The sequence below is a fragment of the Doryrhamphus excisus genome, linkage group LG19 (genome assembly GCF_037039965.1).
Source record: "Doryrhamphus excisus strain RoL-2023G ecotype Guam linkage group LG19, RoL_Dexc_Guam_v1.1, whole genome shotgun sequence".
Classification (NCBI taxonomy): domain Eukaryota; kingdom Metazoa; phylum Chordata; class Actinopteri; order Syngnathiformes; family Syngnathidae; genus Doryrhamphus; species Doryrhamphus excisus.
The window spans coordinates 14,872,479-14,899,497 of record NC_136375.1 but is presented as its reverse complement, the minus strand read 5'-3'; the positions used below and the strand labels follow the sequence as shown (position 1 = coordinate 14,899,497).

The 27,019-nt window shown below is 42.6% G+C and overlaps 1 protein-coding gene across 1 annotated transcript; it reads right to left on the bottom strand.

The window, feature by feature from the left end:
• dicer1 (dicer 1, ribonuclease type III) lies at window positions 1-26,332 on the bottom strand. The gene is made up of 30 exons (XM_058056468.2): window positions 26,091-26,332; window positions 24,374-24,411; window positions 23,317-23,384; window positions 23,020-23,220; window positions 22,159-22,321; window positions 21,912-22,042; window positions 21,153-21,287; window positions 19,872-20,032; window positions 19,628-19,796; window positions 18,433-18,905; window positions 16,824-16,956; window positions 16,025-16,267; window positions 14,296-14,450; window positions 14,100-14,232; window positions 13,150-13,225; window positions 12,937-13,076; window positions 12,677-12,856; window positions 11,382-11,595; window positions 10,169-10,322; window positions 9,869-10,051; window positions 9,672-9,777; window positions 8,284-8,459; window positions 7,376-8,042; window positions 6,641-6,793; window positions 5,455-6,078; window positions 4,332-4,587; window positions 3,025-3,293; window positions 1,035-1,197; window positions 892-967; window positions 1-806 (listed from the first exon to the last, which is right to left on the bottom strand). Exons 4-30 carry the CDS (start codon window positions 23,131-23,133, stop codon window positions 641-643), a joined length of 5,613 nt encoding a protein of 1,870 aa, XP_057912451.2. The 5' UTR covers window positions 23,134-23,220; window positions 23,317-23,384; window positions 24,374-24,411; window positions 26,091-26,332; the 3' UTR covers window positions 1-640.
• Window positions 26,333-27,019: the final 687 nt, after the last annotated feature.

Here is a 27,019-nt window from a genome sequence, read left to right as displayed (position 1 = left end):
TTTCATTTTTTTTTTTTTTTTTTTTTAATTGCAGCTGTTTTTTCCCCATTTTTTCTTCCCAATTTTCTTATTGGAATTCTGACTTTATTCCCATAATATTTGGACGTTATTCTCTGGAACCTAACTTTTTTGTTTGTCAAAATATTGTATTTTCTTGAATATAAGATAATAATAATAATATGTAATACATAAGAGTGGCAATGAGGAATTTTCCTGTTACAAATGTTCATATTTGGGCTTTATTCTTGCCAAATTACTGCAGATGTTTCCCTTTTTAGAAGGTGGTGTGGACCGAGACTAGAGCCCTGGGGACACCCCTGATGGACAACGGTTGTTACGGCGCCGTGTGGCGGGTGTCTGTGGTCTACTGGACAGGTTAAGAAATGAAATCGGGGTCCATCATTTCTGCTGACTTTTAAACGCGCTGGTGACGACAACAAGCAGAATCCAGCTAGAGATTGGGTTTGTGCAAAAACAAAGAAAAGAAATGTGTTGTTTCTTTGTGGCGCTGCATTGTCACACACACACACAAACACACACACACACACACAAAGAGAGAGTGCTCCTCATCTTGAGCATTGTGGCGTGTTGGGACGCAAATACTGAGTCAATGGTGTAGGTGTTCGATGCTGAGAGGAGCTCAGTTGTTTTGGACCTGAGGTTGGTTGGCTTTGAGGCTACGCAGAGCTCGTCGGGCCGCGGCGGACTTGGCGATCCGGTAGCTGCGGCCGACGCCTTTGAACTTGCCCTTCCCGACGACCTCCACCGTCACCCGGACTTTCCCGTCGTACGTCCTCTCGGCGGGGCTGCACACACGGACGGGACATGTTAAGATTTTGGCCATCATGTATGAATATGAAGCTCCGGTATGTTCTTAAAGAGCTCCCTTACCTGAATTTGGCAGTTTCTGGTTCCATTTCCAGCAGCTCCCTCACAGGAGATCGAGGAACGTTTGCAGAGAATTTCTCTGTAGGGGAGATCCAGTCGCGGTCCATCAGTGAGCGGCTCCACAAGCACCAATAAGAGTGGCTCACCTATGAGCGGCCTCATCATGGGGTAGTACACCTGCCACACCATCTCCAGCGACATCCCGCTGTCCATGTAAATGGCCCCGGCAAGCGACTCAAAGATATCCCCCATCGCCTTGGGGACTTCGATGTCCTCCTCCTTCTCCTCGTCTTCTTCCGAGCGGCGCAGCTTGGAGCAAAGACGAGCACATGACATGAACCAAAACAGATCGCTACGCCATAATTTGGGTTTTTGTGATGGGGAATGAGATTGGGAGCTTGGTGAACTTGCTTAGCGGTTAGTCGTTTGTTTGTAGCCTATTCAGCCTCCCAGGTATGTTCATGATTGATTGATGATCATAAATATTATGGGAATAAAATCCTAATTATGAGGAAAAAATTAGTCAAGGAAAGAGTTGGAAAAAATAGCCTTAATTTTACTAGAATAAAGTGACAATATGAAGAGAAAAATGTCATATTCTAACCAAACAAAAGGTTTACAGAAATATGTAATATGATGAGGAAAAAATATATTTTAGTAGCATAGGATGGAAATATTAGACGTTATTAGTCAAATAAAGATGTCGTTTTTGGAAAAAGAGTGAAGTATATGATCTGAATATGTTTTATACTTCTTAGTTGACCTCCAAAATATGAAAGTCGTATCCCCTGGTGGATATTATCAGTCTTTTAGTGATTTTCTGATGGTTCGAGATTGGGTTTTAGTGATGGGGAAAGAGATTGGGAGCTTGGTGAACTTGCTTAGCGGTTAGTCCAGGGGTGGGCAAACTTTTTGACTCACGGGCCGCATTGATATGACAAAATTTACAGAGGGGGGGGGGGGGGGGGGGGCAGACTATATATTTTACACGTAACAGTCCACCTGGTATTATTGTATCTGTAAAATTGTCATGCAATCTGCTATTATTATTTATTTTATATTTATATTTAAATATTTTTAAAATAATAAAATATTATAATAATTACAATAAAATTAAAATAATAATTATTATATTATTATTATGTAAAATATGCAAATATAACAATAATATTATATATAATTAATATAATAATTAGCATTGATACAATAATTATAATAATTATAATAATCTAATAATCTGATAATAATAATAATTATTATTATTATTATTATTATTATGTGCTTGTGTCCCTTTTTTCAGGAGCACTTTGTAAACAACAGACCATGTCAAAAACGAAATTGATTAAACCATCAAAAGGTTGGCTCAGGCCATGATGCCAGGTTGTATGTCGAGTTTAAATGAAATACTTTGGAAAGATTGGGCGGGCCGTATTCAAACACTTGGCGGGCCGGATGTGGCCCCCGGGCCGTAGTTTGCCCACCCCTGGGTTAGTCGTTTGTTTGTAGCCTATTCAGCCTAGGGTTAGGGTTAGCCCTAACCCTTTTCCTCCTTATAGTACGACTATTTTCACAAATGTTTGGACTTTATTCCTACAATGACAACTTTTCCTGCCAGATGATTTTCCAAACATTTGAACCTGGTTCTTTGCTGTTTGATTCCAAATAATAAACAAGCCTTTTCATGAACATGTCAAATGTAGGCGACTAAAACCATCTTTCTTTTTCTCCTAATTTAACATTACTCATCAAATGACGACATTTTCTGGTTAGAATACAACTTTTTTCCTCTTCATATTTGGTCCTTTTTTCAAATATTTCTACTATTTTCTTCAGACATTATTTTGGTAACATTACAACTTTTCCCCAAACCTAAAAAAAAACACAGCTTTAAAATGTGTATTTTAGTATTAAAACTTTATGCAACTAAGATGATATTATATGATTTATTTTCACTGGGTTATTTCCTTGCTTTACAGCTAAAGTTTTCCAAACATCCAACAGACTTCTGAAAACCCCAAAACTAGTAATATTTGGACTTTCTACTCATATAACAAATGACTTTTTCTGCAATATTTCAACTTCACGCCACTAAAATGAGATATTTTTTCCCCATCATGAGCACGAAGGTGTGCTTACCTCCGAGTCCATGCCTTGCATCTCGTTCTTTTCAAGTTGAAACTGCACAAAGTCGTCGATGACGTGGAAAAGCTCCGGTGAGATGGCTTTGAAGTACTTGTGGTAGTCGTACTTGACGGCCAGGGAGGCAAAGATGGTGTTGTTGACGAGTGCCGAGCGCAGGTCTGTCAGTACGCCGGGGGAGTGCTGCCGTGGGTCTTCATAAAGGTGCTTGGTAATGAGGTAGTCGAGAATTGCATCTCCCAGGAACTCCAACCGTTGGTAACAATCTAAAGCCATACAAACAGATCACACTCTATTCATTCTACATAAATATGTACAGTACATACTGTACTTGCCTGCATGCATACTATACATACATGCATGTATTTCATATCTACAGGGCTCTAATGTTAAGACTTTTTAGAAAGTGGTAAATATGTGGTCTATGATTATATGTCTTATTTTCTCTTATGATTTCTTCTGTTTTGATTAATAGGAGTTTAAAAGGTGATTATAGGGGTGCTATTTCATAGCCTGTGGACTCTAATGTTAAAGTATACATACGTATTTAGAAGGTGGTAAAAACATTTTCTGTGTCTTAACAGTGAATATAGGGCTGAAAAAACATACTGTAAGTAGAAGGTGGTAAACAGGTTTTCTGTGTTTTATTTTCTCTGATGATGTCTACTATATTGGGTAATAGGAGTGTAAATGTGACTATAGGGGTGTTATTTCATGTCTAGTGGGCTCTAATCATGTTAAAAAGCCTATTTAGAAGGTGGTAAACAGGTTTTCCATGTCTTATTTTCCCTGATGATGTCTACTATATTGGCTAATAGGAGTGTAAATGTGACTATAGGGGTGTTATTTCGTGTTTAGAGGGCTCTAATCATGTTGAAAAGTGTATTTAGGTGGTGGTAAACATGTTTTCTGTGTTCTTTTCTCTGATGTCTACTATATTGGCTAAAAGGAGTCTAAAGGTGACCATAGGGGTGTTATTTCATGTTTAGAGGGCTCTAATCATGTTAGAAAGTATATTTAGAAGGTGGTAAACATGTTTTCTTTTCTCTGATGATGTCTACTATATTGGCTAATAGGAGTGTAAAGGTGGCTATAGGGGTGTTATTTCTTGTCTAGAGGGCTCTAATCATGTTATCCTAATAGGAGTGTAAAGGTGACTTTCAGAGTGGTGTTATATTTGTAGAATCAATTATATTGTAGAATGTGCACCAATACAAAAAGAGCTGAGAGTCTCACTTTGGACGGCCCTGGAATAAAGGGTTAAGGTCCCATGATGATTGTGTTTTTTTAAAGGCTAATCTCACCTGTGATGGTGTTGTAATGGTAGGAAGCATGGGTGAAGGCTTGGAGGAGATAAGCCTTGTTCTGAAAAGTGTAGTTGATCTTCCCTTCAAAGTTCTCGAAGCCGGAGATCAGGTGGTTGAGCGTTCTCTCTGCGTCCGGATGTTCCAGCATGCAACGCGGTGGGATCTTCAACCAGCCGTAGCACAGGTCACCCACCGTACATGCTGGGCTGAGCTGACTCTCTGCCGGCGAGATCCCTCTCTCCAGCGGTAACACCTGTGGAAGAAGTTTCTGGAGTGATCGAGCAGCAAAAGGCCGATGTTGGGAATACAGGAAGTGAATGCGAGATGAAACTGAAAGAGTTGAAGGACCTTATCTAGAAGACATTGTGGGCCAACTTTGGAGAAGAGGAACTGATCATGAACATGAACATCTTTGGTGTCCTGGAGAACAGGTTTGGAAGCCAAACTGCTATTGACATTGAGATAGTTGAGGAGCTCCAGAGACTTCCAGGTGTTGGAGGTCAACAGCCCGAGAAAATTGTTGAGCTCATCCAAGCTGTTGAGAAAGCCCTTGAAGACCTGAGTGACCTTGGTGACACCGGTGCTTTAAAGAATCCTCTGGTGACAAAGGTCATTGAAAGCGAGCTTCCTGATGCACTGAAGAAAGAGTGGCTTATCTGTGCAGATGAGAGGATTAGTGATGGACCAGAGAAACCCTCAAGAGCCAAGAGAGCATCTATGAACAGCTGGACCAACTGAGGGATGAAGATCTGCTAAGGAAAGAAATCCGACCCGAGCAAAGGCAAGCCGGGACCAGAGCCTCAAAACCGTGGAGCAACTATCTCTCAGGATGCGTTGTCTGTGAGGAAAAGCTTCTGCGTGCTTAAGCTCACAGAGAAGAAGGATGCAGTACAAAAACTGGGAGCCTGGTGGAGATGTAGCTGCAAAACTCGTAGTTTGACCACCACTATTATCTGTGTCCCAATGTTGAGGCATCCAACGCTAGAAACTAACCACCAATGAAACGAGATGAGCAGCAGAAAAAGAAGGGAAAGGCTGAGATGAGGTCATGGCTGTGCTTTCTCAGCAGGGGTTCAAAGCATGACATGAGGATGCATACGGAGAAGAAAGCGACGCTCACCTTGAGGCCGAGCGAGCAGAGGAACATCTGTGCAGCTCTCTCTCCACAGCTGGTCAGGTAGCAGCCCAGCAGAGCCTCCACGCAGTCGGCGATGCTCTTGTCGGCGATGCACTGCTCCGTGTGGAGGTCGTAAGAGATGGACTGCTTTCCCAGCTCTGTGCCGCAGTTCTCCTCCGACGGATTCCAAAAGCCCACCACAAAGTCATCCTCTTCGCCTGCCTTGCTGGGGTCCAAGTAGCACATGGCGTCCCACGAGCTGTAGTCGAAGTCCTCGGCTGCTGACACGGCGGGGAGCGGCTCCGGGTGCTGCTGGGCCGCCTGGTACGGGTTCTTCTTGGGGGCCTTCCATTCGTACGGCGTCCCCGCAGAGGGCGGCGGCCCCGAGGCGGCGGCGAGCGGCGGAGGGAAGGTGCTCAGAGAGATCTTCTTCCCGAAGGCGCCAGATCCCAGCAGCATGTTGTCGATGAATTTGATGTGCTCCTTGTAATACTCCAGGTCGTCCTCCATGTTGACCTCATCCTTTGGTTCATCCTTCAACATCAGCTCTCCTTCATCGTCCGCCTCCTCGCTCTCCTCGTCGTAGTCGTCAGCAGAAGGCCCGTTGGACAGAAGTTCCTCTTTGGCCTGCGTCAAAAGGAACATAGAGTACGGCGAATGAGCAAGGGGGAGATCACAGGCTAACGACCAATTGACCGAAATGAACGGCTCTTTTTACTGAATGAAGCGCCATGTTTTGATTCTGAGTAGTGGTGTGGTGTTTGTGAACGATCGGGTCAAAAGAACTAGTTCTTTTTGCGAACGAATGAACCGCCCATAAAATACCTGTTCAGTCCGCCGGCTGTTTTGTTCATGACCGACACAGCACTAGTTGGTGAGCTGTTGAGTCGGAACGTGAGCATGAGTGAACGAACTGACTCGACATGACTGACCGGGTCTATGCACAGGGGGAGATCACAGGCCAACAACGAATTGACCGAAATGAACGACTCTTTTTACTGAATGAAGCGCCATGTTTTGATTCTGAGTAGTGGTGTGGTGTTCGTGAACGATCGGGTCAAAAGAACTAGTTCTTTTTGCGAACGAATGAACCGCCCATAAAATACCCGTTCAGTCCGCCGGCCGTTTTGTTCATGGCCGAGCTAAATGCTATCAACTATTCTGATGAAGCAGCACCCGATCCGCTCACCTCATCCGAGTCCAGTTTGTCAGTACTGCTCTTGTCCTGGTTGACGGCGTAGCCAGGAGGTAGCCAGTTGACAGGGGGGTCAAAGATGGACACCACCATCCTGCTGGGGAGTCCTTTCTTCTTGCCCAGGCGATACAGGTTACAGTTACTCACCTAAACGGGGACAAGTCAGGGTGCTTTAGGTGACCTTCCTCTTTCTGCTGCTGCTGCTGCTGCTGCTGCACACCCGCCATCCTTCAGGACAGGTCAGATGTTCTATACCGCTTATGATCACTACGGTGGGGGTATGCTGGAGCCTATCCCAGTTGGACTGGTGGCCAGCCAATCACAGGGCACATATCGACAAACAACCATTCACACTCACATTCATACCTATGGACAATTTGGAGTGGCCAATTAACCTAGCATGTTTTTGGAGAAAAGCCACAGGGAGAACGTGCAAACTCCACAGAGATACAGCCCAGATCTTTCTCCTCTCCTGACTGTGTGGCCAACATGCTGACCACTCGGCCACCGTGCCCCCCCCATAGTTATTTATGAGACAGGCATGTCCCAAGTGTGAGATGGGGTCTACAGTAAGTTATGATTACCAGATAAATAGTCAACTATATGGGGTGTCATGTGACGAAGGCTCCAGTGAAGAAGGGGGTACGCGGGCAGGTCTATGTCACAATTCGGACTCTGGCAAGGCAAGAAAACGCTTGGCCGAGGATTCGGTTAGCGTCTTAGGCTCACCTTCTTGCTGCGCATGTAGCTGAGCCTGCCTTCGTGGGCGTCGGGGTAGGTGCAAAACAGATACGTGGTGATGGCGTGCTTGAGGAAGGAGTCGCCCAGCATTTCCAGTCGCTCCAGGTTGAAACCATCACTGGCATTGGAAAGGGTCAAGGCCTGCAGGATGAGGCCCGGGTTGGGCCCCAGGCTTTTGGGGGACTCTCGGGCCCCGTGACTGGGATGCGGCGCAGCAGCAACATGGCGCGTGGGGGCTGGGTGAGCGTCGGGACACTTTTCTGCCCGGCTGGGGACTGAGGTAGCATTGCGTGCGTGGTCCGGGTTCCTTGCTTGTGCGCCTTGGTGGCCATGCCGCGGAGGAGGACACGGGTCGGGATGATTCTTCGAGCTGGGAGAAGACTGCACAGGAAGTGAGGTAGAGGGTTGCATGGTTTCGGGGCTTTGCAGTCCGCAAGAGCCGCACTGGGAGGACTGGCGATCATAATGGCGGTCAAGGTGCTCTCCTTCTGGGTCACTGTTGTCGCCGCTGTCGGGAGCCGGAGTCGTGCCGTTCACAAAGTCCTTGCTACGACGCACGCCGCCGCCCTCGTTGTCCTTGCCGGAGGAGTCGGCTGAGGACATGAAAATTTTGCAGTCTATGGATTTCTTCCATCCAAAGTCCAGGTTTGGATACCTGCCACATACAAAGACCGCATGAGACTCCGACCAGCTCGTAGCTGGACGCACAACCCCGATGACGTGGAAATGGGAAGCAAGCAGGAAGTAGCAACTTGCTGTGTACTTTCTGAGTTTATGGTAAACAAACCGTCAACTTAAGCGCCTCTTAGCGTATGTGGAAAATAGAAAGTGGCCAAGTTGCACCCTTTTTGTGGCCCTGCTGTGGACTCCACAAGCTCCTTTGGGAGGTCAGGTACCTGAAGTCGGGAGGAAGGCTTCGAGATCCAACTCCTGCTTCGCTGGCCGTCTGAGATCGGAGCTCCTCCGCTGTCAAGAGGCTGTGCAGGCGGTAGAGGATGCTGGGCAAACACACCGCCTTCCGCCAGAGGGATGCGGGGATGGGATGGATGGCGCAGAGCTCTGGAACCAGGATCTGACAAGACAAGACTCTTAATGTGGGCCGCTCGGGCCGACATGTCTTCCATAGCCAACAAAAAAAACTATTATGGAGAACGGAGCAGAAAGAGTTGAAGGAGTTGAGAAATGTAAAGAGAGAACAGCTGTAGTTTCAGGACAAAAGAGTAATTTCCCAGGAATAAATGCTAAACGTAGCATAGCATTGAAATACTTTTGTTTAAAGTTGACACATTTGGAGAAATAAACTACGAACAAAAATAAGTAGAAATATAGAAAGATGAAATAGTTGGACAGATTGAAATAAACAGCAGCAATGGGGAAAACAAGAATCATTGTAATATTTGAATAACTTCAGTTGCAATATATTAATACTTAAGAGGAAAATATCATCAATAATTAGTCAGAATTAAATTAAATAATTAAAGAAAGTTTACAAAAAGAAAGATGAAAAATAATGTCATTTTATTTTAGAGGCATAAAGTTGAAATATTTAAGAATAAAAAAAGATTTTTTTTTTTTACCTTTTTTTTAAAGTCGTAACAAAAACAACAGGAAGAGGAAGGCATTCGAATTTTACCAGAATAAAGTCATAATGATGGAAAGAACATTTACAAGAGGAAAGATGAAATATTAAAAATGCATAAAAATGCAGAAATGGAAAAAACTAGAGAATAATGTCGGATATGATGAGAGAAAATAATGCCATAAAGTGGCAGAAAATTGGAACAAATCGGAAAAACGAAGTTATGAGAGCATAATATTATGAGGAAAAATAATGTCATTATAAGGAAAAAGATGCTTTTTTTAAAGTCATAATATCAGAAAGAAAACAAGTAAACAAGTAAAGTTCTCATTTTGAGGAAAAAATTCTACATTATGGGTCATAATTAGTCAAAATTAGGAGAGGAAAATTGACTGTAGAAGAAAAAAAATCAGAAATGGGGAGAATAAAGTTCTAAATATGAGAAGAAAGGAAGCTGAAAATAAGATTGGAAAATATGAAAAAAGAAAAAAAGAATCGGGTAATATGATGTCATCAAGTGAAAATACCACAGAATATTTTTTTCATCATAATATGAGAACCAAACCAGGCTGTGATCTTTGGGGAAAGTTGTGACGTTATGGGACGTTGAAGTCAGGACAGGGTGAGAAGCTGAGCTATGAGGAAAGTGGAAGAAGGAAGGCGTAGCGTAGCGTAGCATAGCATAGCACAGGAGACAAAGCTTACCTGTTTGTTCTGCAGACTCTCCCACTTGGCCTTCCTCTTCTCTGCGCTGCTGAGCGGCAGTGCTTTACCCTTTTGGTTGAGGTGCCGCGGGGTCAGCAGATTCAGCCTGGGAGCCCGAATAGCGTTTTGGCGTCAGGGACGTGCGTACAGTATTGGACACCCTTTTGGTTTGTACGACAAAGGTCGATACCACTGACCTGGATGAGGTGTGGTCTACATCCAGGAGAGGCTGATTGAGGTTGGACAGGTCCAAGTTGTACTTGGTTTTGTAGTACTCGGCGAAGGTCTCATATTCTGGTGAAGGGAACTTGCTGAGAGGCGTGAGGTCCGTGTACACGTCGGCAACGTAAAAGCGATGAGGCTGGTCGAAGTTCCGGTACCTGGGAGAGCATGGGGAAGATATCTTGTGGCTTAACAGCTGGCGACGCTGATGGAATATTCCAAGCGCCTCCCGTGGGACGCAGGATTGGGCACGGCCCCATCACACACACACGTACCTGGGGATGATGACAGCATCCTGGTAGTCCTCCAGCCTGAAGGCGAAGGGGTTCTGTTTGGTGTACTGAGTGGTCGGAATGCCGGTCCGGGCCTCGGAACTCTCGATTTCCTCCATGAACTTGAAGTCCATATCCAGCGTGTCGGAATTCCCAACTAAAGAGATCATCGCGGCCGTGTTACAAACATTCGATACTTCAGCCAGGCGTCTCACCAGGCCGCCATCTGAGACGCACATTTTCCACAGCCCACAAGGCCGCCACACACTTTTTTATGACTAATTTTAACTTATTTCTATTGAAGTAATTTTTATGTTTTATTTCTATTTTGCATTTTACACTTTTAAGAAATCTTACATTTGTATTTATTTCTTATCTCTATACTTTGAAGTCACTATTTTAATTTTAATTGCCATTTTTAAATACTTTTGGCATTTTTATTTAAGTCCCTTTCATGACTTTTTACACCTTTTATTTATTTTTTTTTACATTTGTATTAGTCATTCTTATTTTTAGTCCTTTTTGTTCATTGTTCTAAAATTTTATTTAAGTCATTTTTATGACTATTTTTAACTTTTAAGTCATTTATTTCTATTGAAGTAATTTTTATGTTTTATTTCTATTTTGAATTTTACACTTTTAAGAAATCTTACATTTGTATTTATTTCTTATCTCTATACTTTGAAGTCACTATTTTAATTTTAATTGCCATTTTTAAATACTTTCGGCATTTTTATTTAAGTCCCTTTCATGACTTTTTACACCTTTTATTTCATTTTTTTACATTTGTATTAGTCATTCTCATTTTTAGCAATTTTTGTTCATTGTTCTATAATTTTATTTAAGTCATTTTTATGACTAATTTTAACTTTTAAGTCATTTATTTCTATTGAAGTAATTTTTATGTTTTATTTCTATTTTGTATTTTACACTTTAAGAAATCTTACATTTGTATTTATTTCTTATCTCTACTTTGAAGTCACTATTTTAATTTTAATTGCCATTTCAAAATACTTTTGGCATTTTTATTTAAGTCTTTTACAAACAGTCATTCTAAATTTTATTTTAGTCACTCATTTTTAGCCATTTTTGTTCATTGTTCTATAATTTTATTTAAGTCATTTTCATGACTAATTTTAACTTTGAAGTCATTTTAAGTTTTATACTACTTTTCTAGAAGTCGTGTTTGTTTGGAGGTTGTTCCTCCAGTACTCACCAACATTGAGAGGTAGAACGCAGTAAGCAGAATCAGCACACGTGGGCTTGAACTCCAGCGCGGGTTTCTCCAAGCGCAGGATATGGGAGAAGATGTACTGGTGCAGGCGCGTGATGAGGTCAAGCTGGGGGCCGGCCAGGGTGAAGCCGGACTTTTGAAGTTCGATGGAGATGGTCACCTCACCTGAGCGTGTGTACACTGGGAAGTGGGGGATCTGCGGTGGAGATACACATACCTCGTTAAACACGGTGTCAAATGAATCAAAGCAATATTGCACAAAAAAAGGCACACAAAACGTAATAACAGGAGTGTCAAGGTGACTATAGGGCTGCTATTTCATGTCATCAGGGCTCTAATCACGTTCAAACCTGTATTGGTTTGGTATGCTTCAACTACTTTATCAGCTCATTCCGATGTGCTTTGTGTGTTTCGATGTGCAACCTCTCCTGCATGCTACACTCCAAGCCATGCTTTTCCACTTCCTGCTTGCTGTGGAGGGCTTTATCACATGGCAAAGATGCACTTCTGCCACCTGGTGGACATTTTTATGTCTTAAAGCTGCACACAACATGATCTCTGCTATTGAGACTTGCCTCATGCGCAAAAAAATGTACAAAAACGTCTTTGGGATTGGTTGTTCGGGCTGGGAAAAAAACGTACAAATATGTCTTTGGGATCGGCTGTTCGGGCTGGAAAAAAAAAACTTACAAATACATCTTTGGGATTGACTGTTCGGGCTGGGAAAAAAAAAATTACAAATATGTCTTTGGGATTGGCTGTTCGGGCTGGGGAAAAAAACGTACAAATACATCTTTGGGGTCGGCTGTTCAGGCTGGGAAAAAAAACGTACAAATATATGTCTTTGGGATCGGCTGTTTGGGCTGGGAAAAAAAATCTTACAAATACGTCTTTGGGATTGGCTGTTCAGGCTGGGAAAAAAAAACGTACAAATACGTCTTTGGGATTGGCTGTTCAGGCTGGGAAAAAAAAAACGTACAAATATGTCTTTGGGATCGGCTGTTTGGGCTGGGAAAAAAAACCTTACAAATACGTCTTTGGGATTGGCTGTTCGGGCTGGGAAAAAAAACGTCCAAATATGTCTTTGGGATTGGCTGTTTGGGGTGGGAAAAAACGTACAAATACGTCTTTGGGATCGGCTGTTCAGGCTGGGGAAAAAAATGTACAAATACGTCTTTGGGACGTTTAGCTTCTGTAAGAGAATGTAAAGCCACCCAGAAAAGGGGGTCTGAGACTACAGGCAAACTCAGGCCGGGAGGCGTCCCATGCCGACATACCCGCGGTATGGGCTTGGCCGTCAGGATACCGAAGCATCTGGTGGTGTCCTCCGGCGGGTAAAGCTTCCTTCGCCGGAAGTTGAGCTCATCAGGTAACGGCGTGGTGAGGACCATCCCGATCACGTACAGGTAGTAGGTATGCTCGGGTACGGCATAACTGTCCCGTAGACACTCCGGAATCTGCAGACGGTGGAGAAGAGAGAAGTTCAAAACCCTTCTCTGGGACCGCCGTTGTAGCGGCGAGCAAACGGCAGTCTTACAGCTTTAGGATAGCACTGCCGCCTCTTTGTGGAGCCAGGCCGGCCGGGCACGCTGGTCTCCTCCTCGTCGTGAAGGTCCAGCTCTTCCTCATACTTGACGGTCTCCTTGCCCACCGGCATCAAATGGTCGTCCAGCTCGCCTGGTGGCGGATGACAGTGCGGCGTGAAAGCGGCAACCGGTGTCGACAAGAAGCAGGAAGAGGCTCGGCATACCTATTCTGTGGAGTTTCTCACAGCATAATAGCGCTACAGCTTTCTCCGCCAACCTGCCACAATTCATTTTGGGACCCTGTGAGGAGACAAATATTAGTAGTATTATATTAATAATCATAATAAATATTATAAATATAATATACTATACTATATATTTAATATTAATATGAATTAAATTCATTAAATATTATATTAAATATAATAGTAAATATATATAGTATATATATAATGTTACACATATATTAATTAAGATAATTACAATTATTATAATTAATTATAATAATATTAATTATAATTATAACTAATTGTATTATAATTAAATATATTAATATTTTTTAATGTGTGTATGTTTGGTAAGTAGTCCATAGGTGTTAAATTAATTAATTAAATATATTAAATATTATATTAAATATAATAATAATAATAGTAAATATTATATATAGTATAGTAATATTTATTATTATATATTCTTATTATATATAATATATTAATTAATATAATTATAATTATTATAATTAATTATAATTGTATTAATTGTATTATATTATAATTAACTATATTCATATTTCTTAATGCGTGTATGTTTGGTAAGTAGTCCATAGGTGGGAATGGTTGTTTGTCTATATGTGCCCTGTGATTGGCTGGCCACCCGTCCAGGTGTACCCCGCCTCTTGTCAGCTGGGATAGGCTCCTGCATACCCCCACCCTAGTGAGGCTAAGCGGCATAGAAAACGGGTGGAAGTTGGAGAAGTGGAGAAAATATCAATCTTGTATTTTGCCTTATTTGTCCTGTAGTTACGCGTTACAACGGTTAGTAAGGTAAAGGCATCCCACAGGGTGGAGTAGAGCGTTTTTTTCTGCGGGTGTGGCTTGATCGGGAATGAAGTGCTGGATGATATGGGCATACCTGACAGCCAACATGGAGCATGTGTAGTTTGGGATGGGTTTACCTTCACAGGAACTCTTAGTGGCGAGTTGATGGGCAAATAAAGCGTGGACTGGAATCGTCCGTCCGGCGTCTCGATGGTCTTACACTTGGGTGCCAAGTGTGTGAAGGGGTCACTGGGAAGCCGAGCACAGTACCTGAGCACAAGGGGTCAGACGTTAGCGTAGAGCGAGTAGAAAGGCTGGAACCGACATGGATACCTGTTGATGTGTCCGATGGCTGTGTTGATGGTCACCCGGGGACCGCCGTCCTCCGATCGAAGCACGTACGGAGGGAGGATGTTGTCGTCGTCAAAGACGTGCTCTCCCTCAAATTCGCCAACCTCGGCGGATTTAGAGCACTTGTTCCTCAAGATCTGCTCAGAAGAAGGACAACGCCCACAGGAAATAAGTGCATCTCAGCTTTGTCATGTGGCTGAAAGTGAGGAATATCAACTTGTTTCATCGGAGGAAATGTTATTTTTCTTTTCTTTTGCGTATTATCATGAGCCTTGTGAGGAGAAGCGGTAGAAAATGAACAAACGATAACTTTTCCCCCAAAAATGACTTCCTTTTCAACCTTCAATTTCAACTTCGGTCTTGTCAAATTTATCATCCTAATGAATGACTTCATTCCCATTTTAAAACTTTGTTTCACAAAAATGACAACCTTATATTCTTGTGTCCTTTACTCATATTACAAATGTACAAAATACCATTGACTTGCATATTTTTCCTCATGAATATGACAGGTTTATGGCAAGTTTCTTCTTGTAACTATGACTTTATTCTCCTTAAATGTGCAACCTCATTTATTTTTAATGACTTGATTGGCTGCTGATTCTCATGGTATTAAAACTTTGACAAAAATAGTCCCTTTTTGCTTTTATATTTCAACTTGAGGCAGTACAATACATGATTCTTGTTGTTGTTCAACTCCATATTCATATATTTGAACTTTATTCTAATAAAATCATCAATCTGTTATAGAATTATGAGAATAAGAGCACACCTATTGAAGAAAAGAGTCAATTCAATCCAATCCAAAAGACAAAAAGTTGCAATTTTAGGCTCTACCAGTAGACAATAAGAACAATAAAAAAGAACAGGTTAAAAGAGGGGTAGGGGGGTGTACAAAGGGGGCCGGGGCCATCAGCAGCGGCACATTCCTAAACTATCGTTGAACAAAATTAAGTAAAACTAAAGTGGAAAAGTAAAAATGGCAGGAGGAAAGTATGTCATTAGTAGTAAATTTTCAAGTAAAGTAAAGTAGTAAAGTTTAAAATTATAATTTGGGGAAAATGTTATAATATGGGAATATAGTCAAAATGTTGGGAGAAAAGAATTGATCAAGATTGTGTAAAAACAAAGTTGAAATATTTGGGGAGGAAAAATTTGAAAAAAAAAAAAAAACGGCATGGCGGTCGAGTGGTTAGCGCGCAGACCTCACAGCAAGGAGACCAGGGTTCGATTCCACCCCCGTGCATGCGTGGGTTATCTCCGGGTACTCCGGTTTCCTCCCACATTCCAAAAACATGCTAGGTTAATTAGCCACTCCAAATTGTCCATAGGTATGAATGTGAGTGTGAATGGTTGTTTGTCTATATGTGCCCTGTGATTGGCTGGCCACCAGTCCAGGGTGTACCCCGCCTCTCATCCGAAGTGTTACAAGAGTTACAAATATTAATTGGAGTAAAAGTTGTCAATATGTGAGAGAACATTGTAATATTATGAGAAGAAATAAAAAATGATGTCCTTTAGTAAAGAAGGAAGTAGAAATATTTGAGGCAAGAGGAGAGAAAATGGGGCAAGGAGTGAAGATGCTATTAATCATGTGACCTTTCACCTCCAGTGTAGGACACATCTGAGATGCACTTTTCCCTGACATCGCTACAACAACTTAGCATATGGTGTCCATAAAGTACGTCAACTACCCTACCATCACACTGACCTTCTCTATGGCCTTGTAGGTGGTGAGATCTTCTTCAAAGCTTTTGGTCTTGTCGCTGTCGGCCAACATAATGTAGTTGGAGACGGGGGCCCGGGCTCGGCCTTTGGACTGAACGTAGGACCTGTACTCGGTAGGCAAGTCAAAGCGGACCACCAGGTTACACTTTGGAATGTCCACGCCTTCCTCCACAATGCTGGTGGCGATCAGCAGGTTCGTTTCATGGGCCCGGAATTTGCGGAGAACCTACAAGACAAGCGTGGAAAAGTCTGTAAAGGCAAGTGATTTGGGGAACACGGACACCGTTTCTAGTATTCTAATAACAACAACGGATTCGATTTTTTTAGCGCGTTTCAAGGCACCCCACAATGAAGCAGAGCCATTATCCAGTCGCTGCTGGCGGTAATCTACATATGTACGTTCATGGGTTGGGGGGGGGCCCAGTGGCTTCCTTCCCAGGGACACGTCTACAGGGAACGAGGATGGAACCGCCAACCCTCCAGTTTCACCAGTTGACTCCGCCTCCTGAGGCACTGATGCACATTTTAATCCACCGTTTAGGTTTCAATCAATCAATCAATCAATCATTCATTCATTCATTCATTCATTCTTGATTTGTTTATTTATTTTTCATCTTATTTTGTGTAGAAAAATAAAAAGTAAGATATTTGAGAACAGTGGAATGTTTTATCAGAGCTTTTAGTGCAGAAAATTGGAACCAAGGTGAAGTTTAACATTTTTTTTTTTTTTTTTTAATAAATGCGTTTTTTGGGGGGTGGGTTTGGAAGACCTGTCCACATACCTCCTCTTGCTTCCTGAATTCCACCTCCATCTGCTTGTTCCGTGGCTGGTTCTTGCCAATGCTGTGGCCCGTGATGAAGTTGTTGCTGATGTACGCCAGTTCCGGATCCTGCTTCCCCGCCTCTTTGATCAGCCTGACAACCAAACACAGAATGTCACACAAAACATGCATCCCATTTCACTTCCTCTTTTGTTAGTCACAGTGCTCGCCATCAAAAGCGACCAAAGACGAGATCGGCGGTGCTCAGGATTGCTGTGACCGGGACGGACACACTAAACTACAGGCGCCGTTCCTACGTACGCGCCGCCATCAATTTTGGCCGCTTGAGTGGAGGAATACACTACTCTCAACAATGGACTGTCCTGACCACTTAAGGACAGGGATGCTCCCATCCATCAACAGCAGAAATGTAAAAAAACAGCTACTTTTTTTATTTTTGTGGATTATTACAATTATTTTTAATAATTATAACATACTCAAATATTTGGAATTATTCATTCATTCATTTTCTGCCGCTTTTCCTCACAAGGTTCGCGGGGGTGATGGAGCCTATCCTATCCCAGAACCCCCCAACAAATATCATCTTACATCCTTTTTATTTTGTATTTCAAAGGATTCCCGGAATAATTGAAGTAGCTCAGTCAGACCTCCGCCACGCACCCTAGCATGTATGCTAACATGATAGCGCTAAGGTTTTCTCAGAAATGTATTTGACAATTAAAAAAATATATATGTTTTTCTTGTGAATGGAGGAGAAAGAAGTCATAAGGGAGGGGTTTGATGTGGAGGGGGCGGGGTCAGGAAGGAGGGAGTGAGGCGATGCTAACCCATGCTAATCTGTCTGTGCTCAACTGCTCCGTTTGGCCACGTTTCCTCTGCACCATCCATTCATTCATTTTCTACCGCTTATCCTCACGAGGGTCGCGGGGGTGCTGGAGCCTATCCCAGCTGTCTACGCTAATTAACCTAGCATGTTTTTGGAATGTGGGAGGAAACCGGAGTACCCGGAGAAAACCCACACATGCACAGGGAGAACGTGCAAACTCCACACAGAGATGGCCGAGGGTGGAATTGAACTCGGGTCTCCTAGCTGTGAGGTCTGTGCGCTAACCACTAGACCACCGTGTAGCTAGAAAGAAGTTAATTCATTCATTTTCTACCGCTTATCCTCACGAGGGTCGCGGGGGATGCTGGAGCCTATCCCAGCTGTCTTTGGGCGAGAGGCGGGGTACACCCTGGACTGGTGGCCAGCCAATCACAGGGCACATATAGACAAACAACCATTCACACTCACATTCATACCTATGGACAATTTGGAGTGGCTAATTAACCTAGCATGTTTTTGGAATGTGGGAGGAAACCGGAGTAACCGGATAAAAGTCACGGGGAGAACATGCAAACTCCAAACAGAGATGGCCGAGGGTGGAATACATCTTGCCTCATTCAAAAATTCCAAGATACAAAAGCTATTCCGGAATAAATGAATTTGGTATCTCGAGCTAGGACTGTATATATTCTATTTTTCACCACGTGACACTTGCTAGGTATAGGGTATCAAACTCCACCCTGTCTAGCAATGGAACCCGAGCCCCACCATGCATGACCTTACCGATTCAGGACGACTGCCGTGTACCGCCTCTCCACGAAGATAATTCCACACAGGATGTTGGTGAACGGCGACGGGAAGTTGGCCTCCGGCCTCTCTTTGGTCTCCACCTCTTCGTCCTCCTCGTCGTCCTCCGAGTCACTCCAAGACACGTAGTTGTCCTGGTTGCGGTTGTTGTACCACTCCACGCTCTCAAACTGCTGCCGCTCAAAGGGCTTGTATTCGTGCAGGATCTCCAGCAGACGGAGAACCTTTGGCGTGACAAACTTGAGGTCCAGGGAGGAAGGAGAGAAATGCTCCTCGCACAGAGCGTGCACTTTCCGAAGAATCGTGTCGGTGAAGAGCAGAAACTTGCGGTTGAGCTCCCCCACTTCGTGCTTGATGTACTTCTGGAGCTCGCGCACCATGATGCCTGCTGCTTTATCCGCACACCAGGGCCCCAGCACCTGCAGCACCGCCCTGCAGTCGCTTAACACCTGTATAGGACACAAAAAAAAATAAATAGAGTTTAACCATGTCCAGTATCAGCCCCAGTAGCTGTCCACTCAGAGCGCACTGCTCTGGTATCGTGCCCGTGAAACAACCAATCAGAGAACAGCGCACGAGCGTGAACACATATCGATATTCTCGGGAGTCGGAAAAAATACTGATATAACCGGACTATCCATATATCCGATCCTGCGCCGAACTGCATTAAAAGTGGGCAAAAGTGGGTTCTTTTTTGGTATTGAAATCCTTAAGCAAAGATTGATTTAAGCTGCTTTTGTATCGATATAAGCAGACCAAATTGGCTGGCGGGAGATGAAAAGGGCATCGTAGTAACCGGATTATCATAATAACCGGGTATCGTACTAACGGAACTAATTATATCATAAAAGACTAGAAATTTGCCGGGAAATGAAAATAGTATCGTAATAAGTAGTAATTCGTTATAACCGATATTGATATAACGAGACTTTACTGTAATACATGTAATAAACTGAACATTTTCTGGAAACAAAATGGTCTATTGATTAAATAGTAAGTGATAATAAGCTCATGATTAAATAGTATGTGATAATAAGATCATCACATGGTTTGTCTGGTATCAGGCCCAGTATCATGCCCCCAAGTGTCAGTATCAGCCCGAGACAGAGATTTAATGATATGGTCATACCCTCCTTATACTTATCACCAACCCTGCTGGCGTTTTCCTGACCTGTCGAGAGATGGCCGTCGGATCCCTGTCTTCTCTTCCAACAGATATGTTGCAGTCATTCAAGAAGAGGAGCGCTTCGTCCAGCTCGGCTTGTAGACGAGAAGCCAGCCCGGTCTTGTCCACGTAGGAGCCACAGTCGAGGACAACTTCTCTTGGCTGGGAGGCATATCTGGAGGGAGGAAGAAAAAAAATGCATTGATAGTCCAATCCCTGATCCACAAACGCTGGAGTCGTATACTCAGACCTGTCAAGAACTACAAGATCTGTGGCCGTTTCAGCGTTGCTCCTCAGGACTTGCTCCAAATTCTGGATCTTCTGCTCAAGATCTGACGGATCACACTTCCCGTTCAGAATGGCGGCCGTCAGACCCAGGATGCGAGGACTGCACGCGCTGCCGTCAAAAAGCTGCCCCAGGCCAAACGAGAGTGAGGTCATTAACAAGTCAAGTGCAATTTGACAAGATTCCCATTGTGTTGTTGCAAGCTGGAAGCGGAAGGAAACGTTAGGTCAACACGTTTACGTACACTCATCACAGTGATGGGGGGGGGGGCACATTTCCCAATGGTTATTAAGTCAGGACCTTTATTTATTTATGTTTTTTTTTAGGGACTGAAGGTTGCTGCTGTTTTTTTTTTCATTTCTGCTGTTTCTTTTTCAAATCTTCCAACTACTTAACTTGTAATGTGACCACTTGACTTACTCAATTTCTACACTTTATTCTCATCATCTGCAACTTTTTCCCCAAAAATGACTACTTTATTTTTCTCAAAAGACTACTTTTTTAAAAAAAAAAAATCTTGAATATTTCAACTAGATGCTACTAAAATAAGATGAACAAGTTTATTGTCCTTTCCCAGTTGGTGGGATAGTTGGTGGGTAGACAAATTATTTTTTTCAGGTTAAAATGAACAAAGCATTATTAGAGCCCTGTAGACATGACAAAACACGACTATAGTCACATTTATACTCTTTTTATTTACAACATATTGCGCAACTGCAGGGTCTTGAGACACATGCTAACTCGCAAACTAGAGAGCTAGCGACCTAAACGGTAGCCTTCAAGTTATTTCCTTTCAACTTAAATAGCCAAAAACTTACCACTTCCACATGGATAGGGAGGATAACTATTAACAGTTATTTAACCTTTAACATGAACATTAATCAAACGTAATAATTTTTTCTGGGTACATGATACCATACAGCATCCATATCAAACTTTAAACATTAAACTTTCATATCAAGGCGGGGGCCTCAAACTAGTGTCCTGCGGGCCACATATGGCCCGCGGGCCGCGTGTTTGAGGCCCCTGCTATATGTATATGCGCATAATGAAAGGGGTTTTCCCCATTTCTGCAGTTTCTTTTTTTTAATTTCCAACTATACGCCATTATTCTTGCAAATGTACTGTGTGTATTTTGACTTTAATCTTGTAAAAGGATTTTCTCTTTTTTGTTATATATCATTTTTAAACACAATTGTCAGTGAAATTGCCTTCATTAGTCAACGTGAAGAACAAGACACTGACCTTCATGATCTCACAGTAGGGGTGATCGGTGATGGCAAGATGGCAGTCATCAAAAACCACCAGGTTGATTTTAGACAATGGCAGTATTCGTCTCCTTAGCACATGTAAGAATATATGGCAGGTCATCACCAGCACCTGTGGCGATAGATCACGGGTCTGTTACTGTCACAGCTGTTGGATGGGTTGTCACATAAATAAATTACAAACAGTTACGAGATGCCTGTGACGTGCTTGTGCAGGGTATTTTTTTTTTTTTTTGAGGGGGAGGGGGTGCTGTATCGGCAATCATTTGTTCCAAGTTCCACTTTCATCTTTCATCTGATCATATTTTAACTTTATTCCCATATTTTCTTCATCAGAGCAGTTTTAGAAATATTCATTCATTCATTTTCTACCGCTTATCCTCACGAGGGTCGCGGGGGGTGCTGGAGCCTATCCCAACTGTCTTCGGGTGAGAGGCGGGGTACACCCTGGACTGGTGGCCAGCCAATCCAAACAACCATTCACACTCACACCTAGGATGTTTTTGGAATGTGTGAGGAAACCGGAGTACCCGGAGAAAACCCACGCATGCACGGGGAGAACATGCAAACTCCACACAGAGATGGCCGAGGGTGGGATTGAACTCGGGTCTCCTAGCTGTGAGGTCTGCGCGTTAACCACTTTTGCCACTGTGCAGCCCGTTTTAAAAACATATTCTTGTAAAATAATAGTTTGTTTTTGTTGTGATGGGATCAGTGCATGTACACACACACACACCTGGTTGTTGGTGATCTCTTCCGTCCACCGTTGACACGCCCATGCTGAGGTCTCCTGTAGATCTGTGTACTCTCCCACCTGGAGGTCAGAGTGAGTCCGGACAGCAGCCGCTTGCTGAACGACACACAAGGCTGCATGGGGGAAAAATAAGGACACACTTAAATGTACAGGGTCCTTTTATGAGCATCAAACGCGATTAGAGCCCCGCTGCACATGTCCCAAACAGGACTAGAACTCTGAGAAGTACCTGAGTTGACAAGAAATACAGTTCTCTTCGCATTTCCTTGGTACTGTCCACGGATTTGGTGGGAGAGCTCCTTTGTTAGGAGAACTGCAATGAAGGTCTTCCCTGAGCCCGTGTTCAAGCAGACGATAGTATTATGCTCAAGAGCTGCTTCCAGAAGTTCGACCTGCACAGGAAAGTTCAGCATAGCAATTAGCCATCACAGGAAAAAATAAAAATAAAAATAAAAATAAAAATAAAAATAAAAATAAAAATAAAAATAAAAATAAAAATAAAAATAAAAATAAAAATAAAAATAAAAAATGTAGCCTCGCGTCACCAGAACACATTTTACTGCTCCATAAATGATAAAGGAAGTCTATCCATCTATTATTATGACGTGTAATGCACATTCAAACCACTAGATGGTCCTCAAGTATCGTATAACGTGTGCACTTCAGTCACATTGGCTTGACACATTTCATTATTAATACGGCACAATAATGCCAGTACATCCTATCAAATGTAACAAACTTTAAATTACACGGGTTTTACACGCGTAACCCCGCCTACACAAACCACCGCACCGACAGGCGAGCAGACGGGAGCGCACGGCTACATGTACATATTTATCCAGGGCTCATAATTATCAATTTTTTTTTAATCATTTGATTCATCGATACATACCTTATCGTGACAGGCCGACATGCACCACAGCAGATGGGTGAGGTTTTCTCATACCCACTGAGGCTGACTATTGATCTCTGTGTGAGTAATATCACTTCCAGTCTTTCCTTACATTTCCCACGACAAAATAACCCCTAAAAGTATGTATTATTCCCGCTGATATCAGATCCATATCACTATCGTACTGCAAGTACTTGCCTGATATTTTCTAGGTGTATAAATGTCATCGTGGATGGCCTCCTGTTGCCAAGGAAGTCCAAAAAAGGGCCCCATGGGAGACGTGGCCGGGGTGACCAGCTGCAGTCCTGCCATGCTTGAAAGAGGTGGAGATGAGTGGGCGGAGCTCCTCCCGTCGTCCACTTTCTTTCCCTTCAAACCATGGTGTCCTTCACCAGGTCCCTATGAAGGGGATGAGGACACAGGATGTGACTCCACACACTAGGATGTGACAGACGCCAGCAGATAACATGGTATCATCCAGCAAAATGGACTTACCAGTAGTAATTGTGCAGCTGTGGAGAAACTTCATGATGAAATCTGTCAATAGAACGCCTCAGGCTTCCCTGCAAAAGAACTGTTTAGAACTGGAGAACTGCAGCCTTCAGCAAGTCAAACTGAAGACCATGAGGAATATAATTTAGGCATGGGCCCGCTACCGGGTTCAAACTATGCCGCCCTATGAAAACGTCACACTTTCAGAACCTGTGATTATTGTCAACATTATTTTCAAATAGGATTGGGCGATAATTTAGATATACAGGTAGAAATGTTCACAACAATGTAACACAGGGGTCTCAAACACGCGGCCCGCGGGCCAAATGTGGCCCACAGGACACTAGTTTGAGGCCCCTGCCTTATAGCCAATTTAATGACATCGTTATATTGTGATACAACCCCAAAATATCCTGAGACATGCTATGGACCATAGCTCCCAACCCTATTTTGAAACCATCACACAGCAACTTAACACTTAAAAGGTAGCTAGAATATATATATACATGCAAACATCTGACATAAAATAAATATATATATATATATATATATTTTTTTTTTAAGTGTACTGTATATATAGTGCATTGTGTATAAGCAAAGCATCCAATGGTGCCTCCCGGCGAGCTGCAATGACGTCAGCCTCCCTCTGGGCTCTTCTGGTGGAAAGAGGGAGCACTGCAGCACCTTCCATCTATTTGCCGCATATCCTCCATTGGAATGCTTTGTTCAGAGGCAAGGTGTTTCCTAGCTTTCTTTTTGAGTGTCAAGTTGCTGTGTGATGAGTTTAGCATTCTGTGTAAAGTGACACCGTGCGTCAGACTGTTAACTGAGTAAATTGAGTAATGAGCGCCTGCAATTTCCAATGGATTGACAAGCTTAGCGTGAGTGTTTTCTTAGCTCATGATTGGCTCCTGTCAAATAAAAAGCTGCCTGTTCCTCTCGGACTCAAAAATGGTTCGTTCATGACCGACACACCACTACTGGATATGGCAAATGGAAGGGTGCAACATCTAGAAGAGACAAAGGGGAAGCGGTCTAATGTGATAAGGACAGATCTTACCTCTCCACATCTTCAAGCTTGGATAAGGGTGTTCAGCTCTGCAAAAGCAAAATCAGACAATTAAAATAGGAGTGTAATGTTCCAAAGGAAACACTTAGGACATACTGTCCACATCCAAGAAAGCCACCCATATCAGCGTACTCTTTAGTACTGTCAATAACAGTCACTGATTCTGTCATTGACCTCCATTTTGGGAAGAAGCTTACAGCCTGTCTTGTCCTGGGTTGTCCCAAGGTTTTCCAATGAAGGCCACATAGCAAAAAATGAAAGGATGGAAGATGTTCTATACAGCAATCAATCCAGGTTAATTGTTCCCAGACAGCCATGACAAATACATTTCCAACGTGCAGCCTCTAAGTGACAAAATACCCCATTTGCCGCATGCCTGTGTCAACAAAATAAGAGTGTCATAACAAGTGTCTTCCATATACAGTTGGAATGGCATGGGTGACTACATCTTCCTTCAGGATAAGCATTTGGATTCAGATTTTGTTATATATAGTTAGTTTTATTTATTGAACAAAAGTTTAATTTATTATGTTTGTTATTATAAGAAAGGGCGGCACGGCGTTCGAGTGGTTAGCGCGCAAACCTCACAGCTAGGAGACCAGGGTTCAATTCCACCCTCGGCCATCTCTTTGCAAAAAACATGTTAGGTTAATTGGCCAAATTGTCCATAGGTATGAATGTGAGTGTGAATGGTTGTTTGTCTATATGTGCCCTGTGATTGGCTGGCGACCAGTCCCGGGTGTACACCGCCTCTCGCCCAAAGACAGTTGGGATAGGCTCCAGCACCCACTGCGACCCTCATGAGGAAAAGCGGTAGAAAATGAATAAATGTTATTATAAGACTCCAATGTGCATTTTATTGTTGTATTGTTCAATACAATTCAGTTTTACACTTGTTAATGAAATATATTGGTTTTATTCATGGAGATAAATTAGCATTAAATGCTATATAGGTCAAATTAGTCGAATCGAATTGAATTGTTACATTAATCGATGCCAAATGAGCAGATGTCCGTATTGTCGCACAGTGTCAACATTCTTAGTATATCTTGTTGACATGGTTGTCAAAGATAAACAACCCTTCAGCATCGTGGAGATGTATCAAAAAAAGTATTCATCATTTCATATATACTGTTTATTTTATCTTACATTTTGGTTATAAAAAATTTTGGAGTACATAATTGATGGGGCCTCCACCTAATCCGTGCAAGTCATTTTTGTAATACAGGATGCTGATTAATCATCGATTATTATTGTAAACAACAACGCATCTACCATAAATAAACACGCTCGACGTGTGTTCAGGGAACGCGCTGATTCACCTTGGCAACATGACAAGTTATAGCTCTTGTGGATGTTGACGTTAACGCGGTTAACGCACGTTATATATGATGTTGCAAAAACGTGATGATATCGTCCAAAATCAACCACTTGAGAAGATGACACACTGACTGACTTGACTGCCTGGACAGGCGGCAGAAAACGTACAAAAACCGTTTCAAGAGACCCAAAATAACAAAATTTAAAAAACGAATTCATTAAAAAAAATAACTGAAAACGTTCAAGAGAGCAAGACATTTTGCACACTGAGACACAGCCACCACGCACAATCACCGTAACGGCTAGCTAACAGCTAGCTGGGTTCTGTTAGCTCGCAACTCTTGCTGGGTGATTTAAATGCAACCAATCAAGGCTCACCTCATCTTACCTGTTTCGTTGGTCGACGATATTTTATTTCAAGTGCTTGTCTCTCATTCACTGTGACGGCAGACTTTGCGTGGCTTCTATCCCACGGAGATAGGACTTCCTCGGACTTGGGCCTTAGCTACTGTCACTGCAGGAGCCATACCGGAAACACCATCGGTTCTGCACATGCGCAGTATGTGCGTCACTTCCGTCACTCGGAAATTTTACCACTGTGCTCCTGAGACGCCACGTGCTGTGATGTTTATATATTCATTCATATATCATATTATTCATATATCATTTATTAACATAAATGCACTCGTATTATCCGGTATAGTAGACATAAAAGAAAATTATCAAACCAGTTTACCACCTTCTAAATACACTTTCTAACATAAACTCTAGACATAAAACACCCCAATAGACACCTTTACACTCAAAATAGTAGATGTAGATGTGAAAGTTTAATGTTAGTGCGGCCCGCGCAAGTTTGATATGGATGCTGTATGGTATCATGTACCCAGAAAAAATTATTACCTTTGATTAATGTTCATGTTAAAGGTTAAATAACTGTTAATAGTTATCCTCCCTATCCGTGTGGAAGTGGTAAGTTTTTGGCTATTTAAGTTTAAAGGAAATAACTTGAAGGCTACCGTTTAGGTCGCTAGCTCTCTAGTTTGCGAGTTAGCATGACCCTGCAGTTGCGCAATATGTTGTAAATAAAAAGAGTATAAATGTGACTATAGTCGTGTTTTGTCATGTCTACAGGGCTCTAATAATGCTTTGTTCATTTTAATCTGAAAAAAATAATTTGTCTACCCACCAACTATATGTGGTTTCTTAAGTTTTTATTATTTGCCGTTTTATTATTATTATTATTATTATATTTATTACTGATTGATTTTCTTTATTCTTGATTTGTTTATTTATTTTTCATCTTATTTTGTGCAG

What these genes read in the sequence shown, in the direction of transcription:
- dicer1 (XM_058056468.2), bottom strand. Translation starts at nt 23,133, where the DNA reads ATGGCAGGACTGCAGCTGGTCACCCCGGCCACGTCTCCCATGGGGCCC. An exon ending in AAGAGATCACCAACAACCAG is followed by an intron (nt 21,288 to 21,911) that starts GTGTGTGTGTGT and finishes CTATCGCCACAG; the next exon opens with GTGCTGGTGATGACCTGCCA. An exon ending in TGCAAGGCATGGACTCGGAG is followed by an intron (nt 1,198 to 3,024) that starts GTAAGCACACCT and finishes CTTTGCTCCAAG; the next exon opens with CTGCGCCGCTCGGAAGAAGA.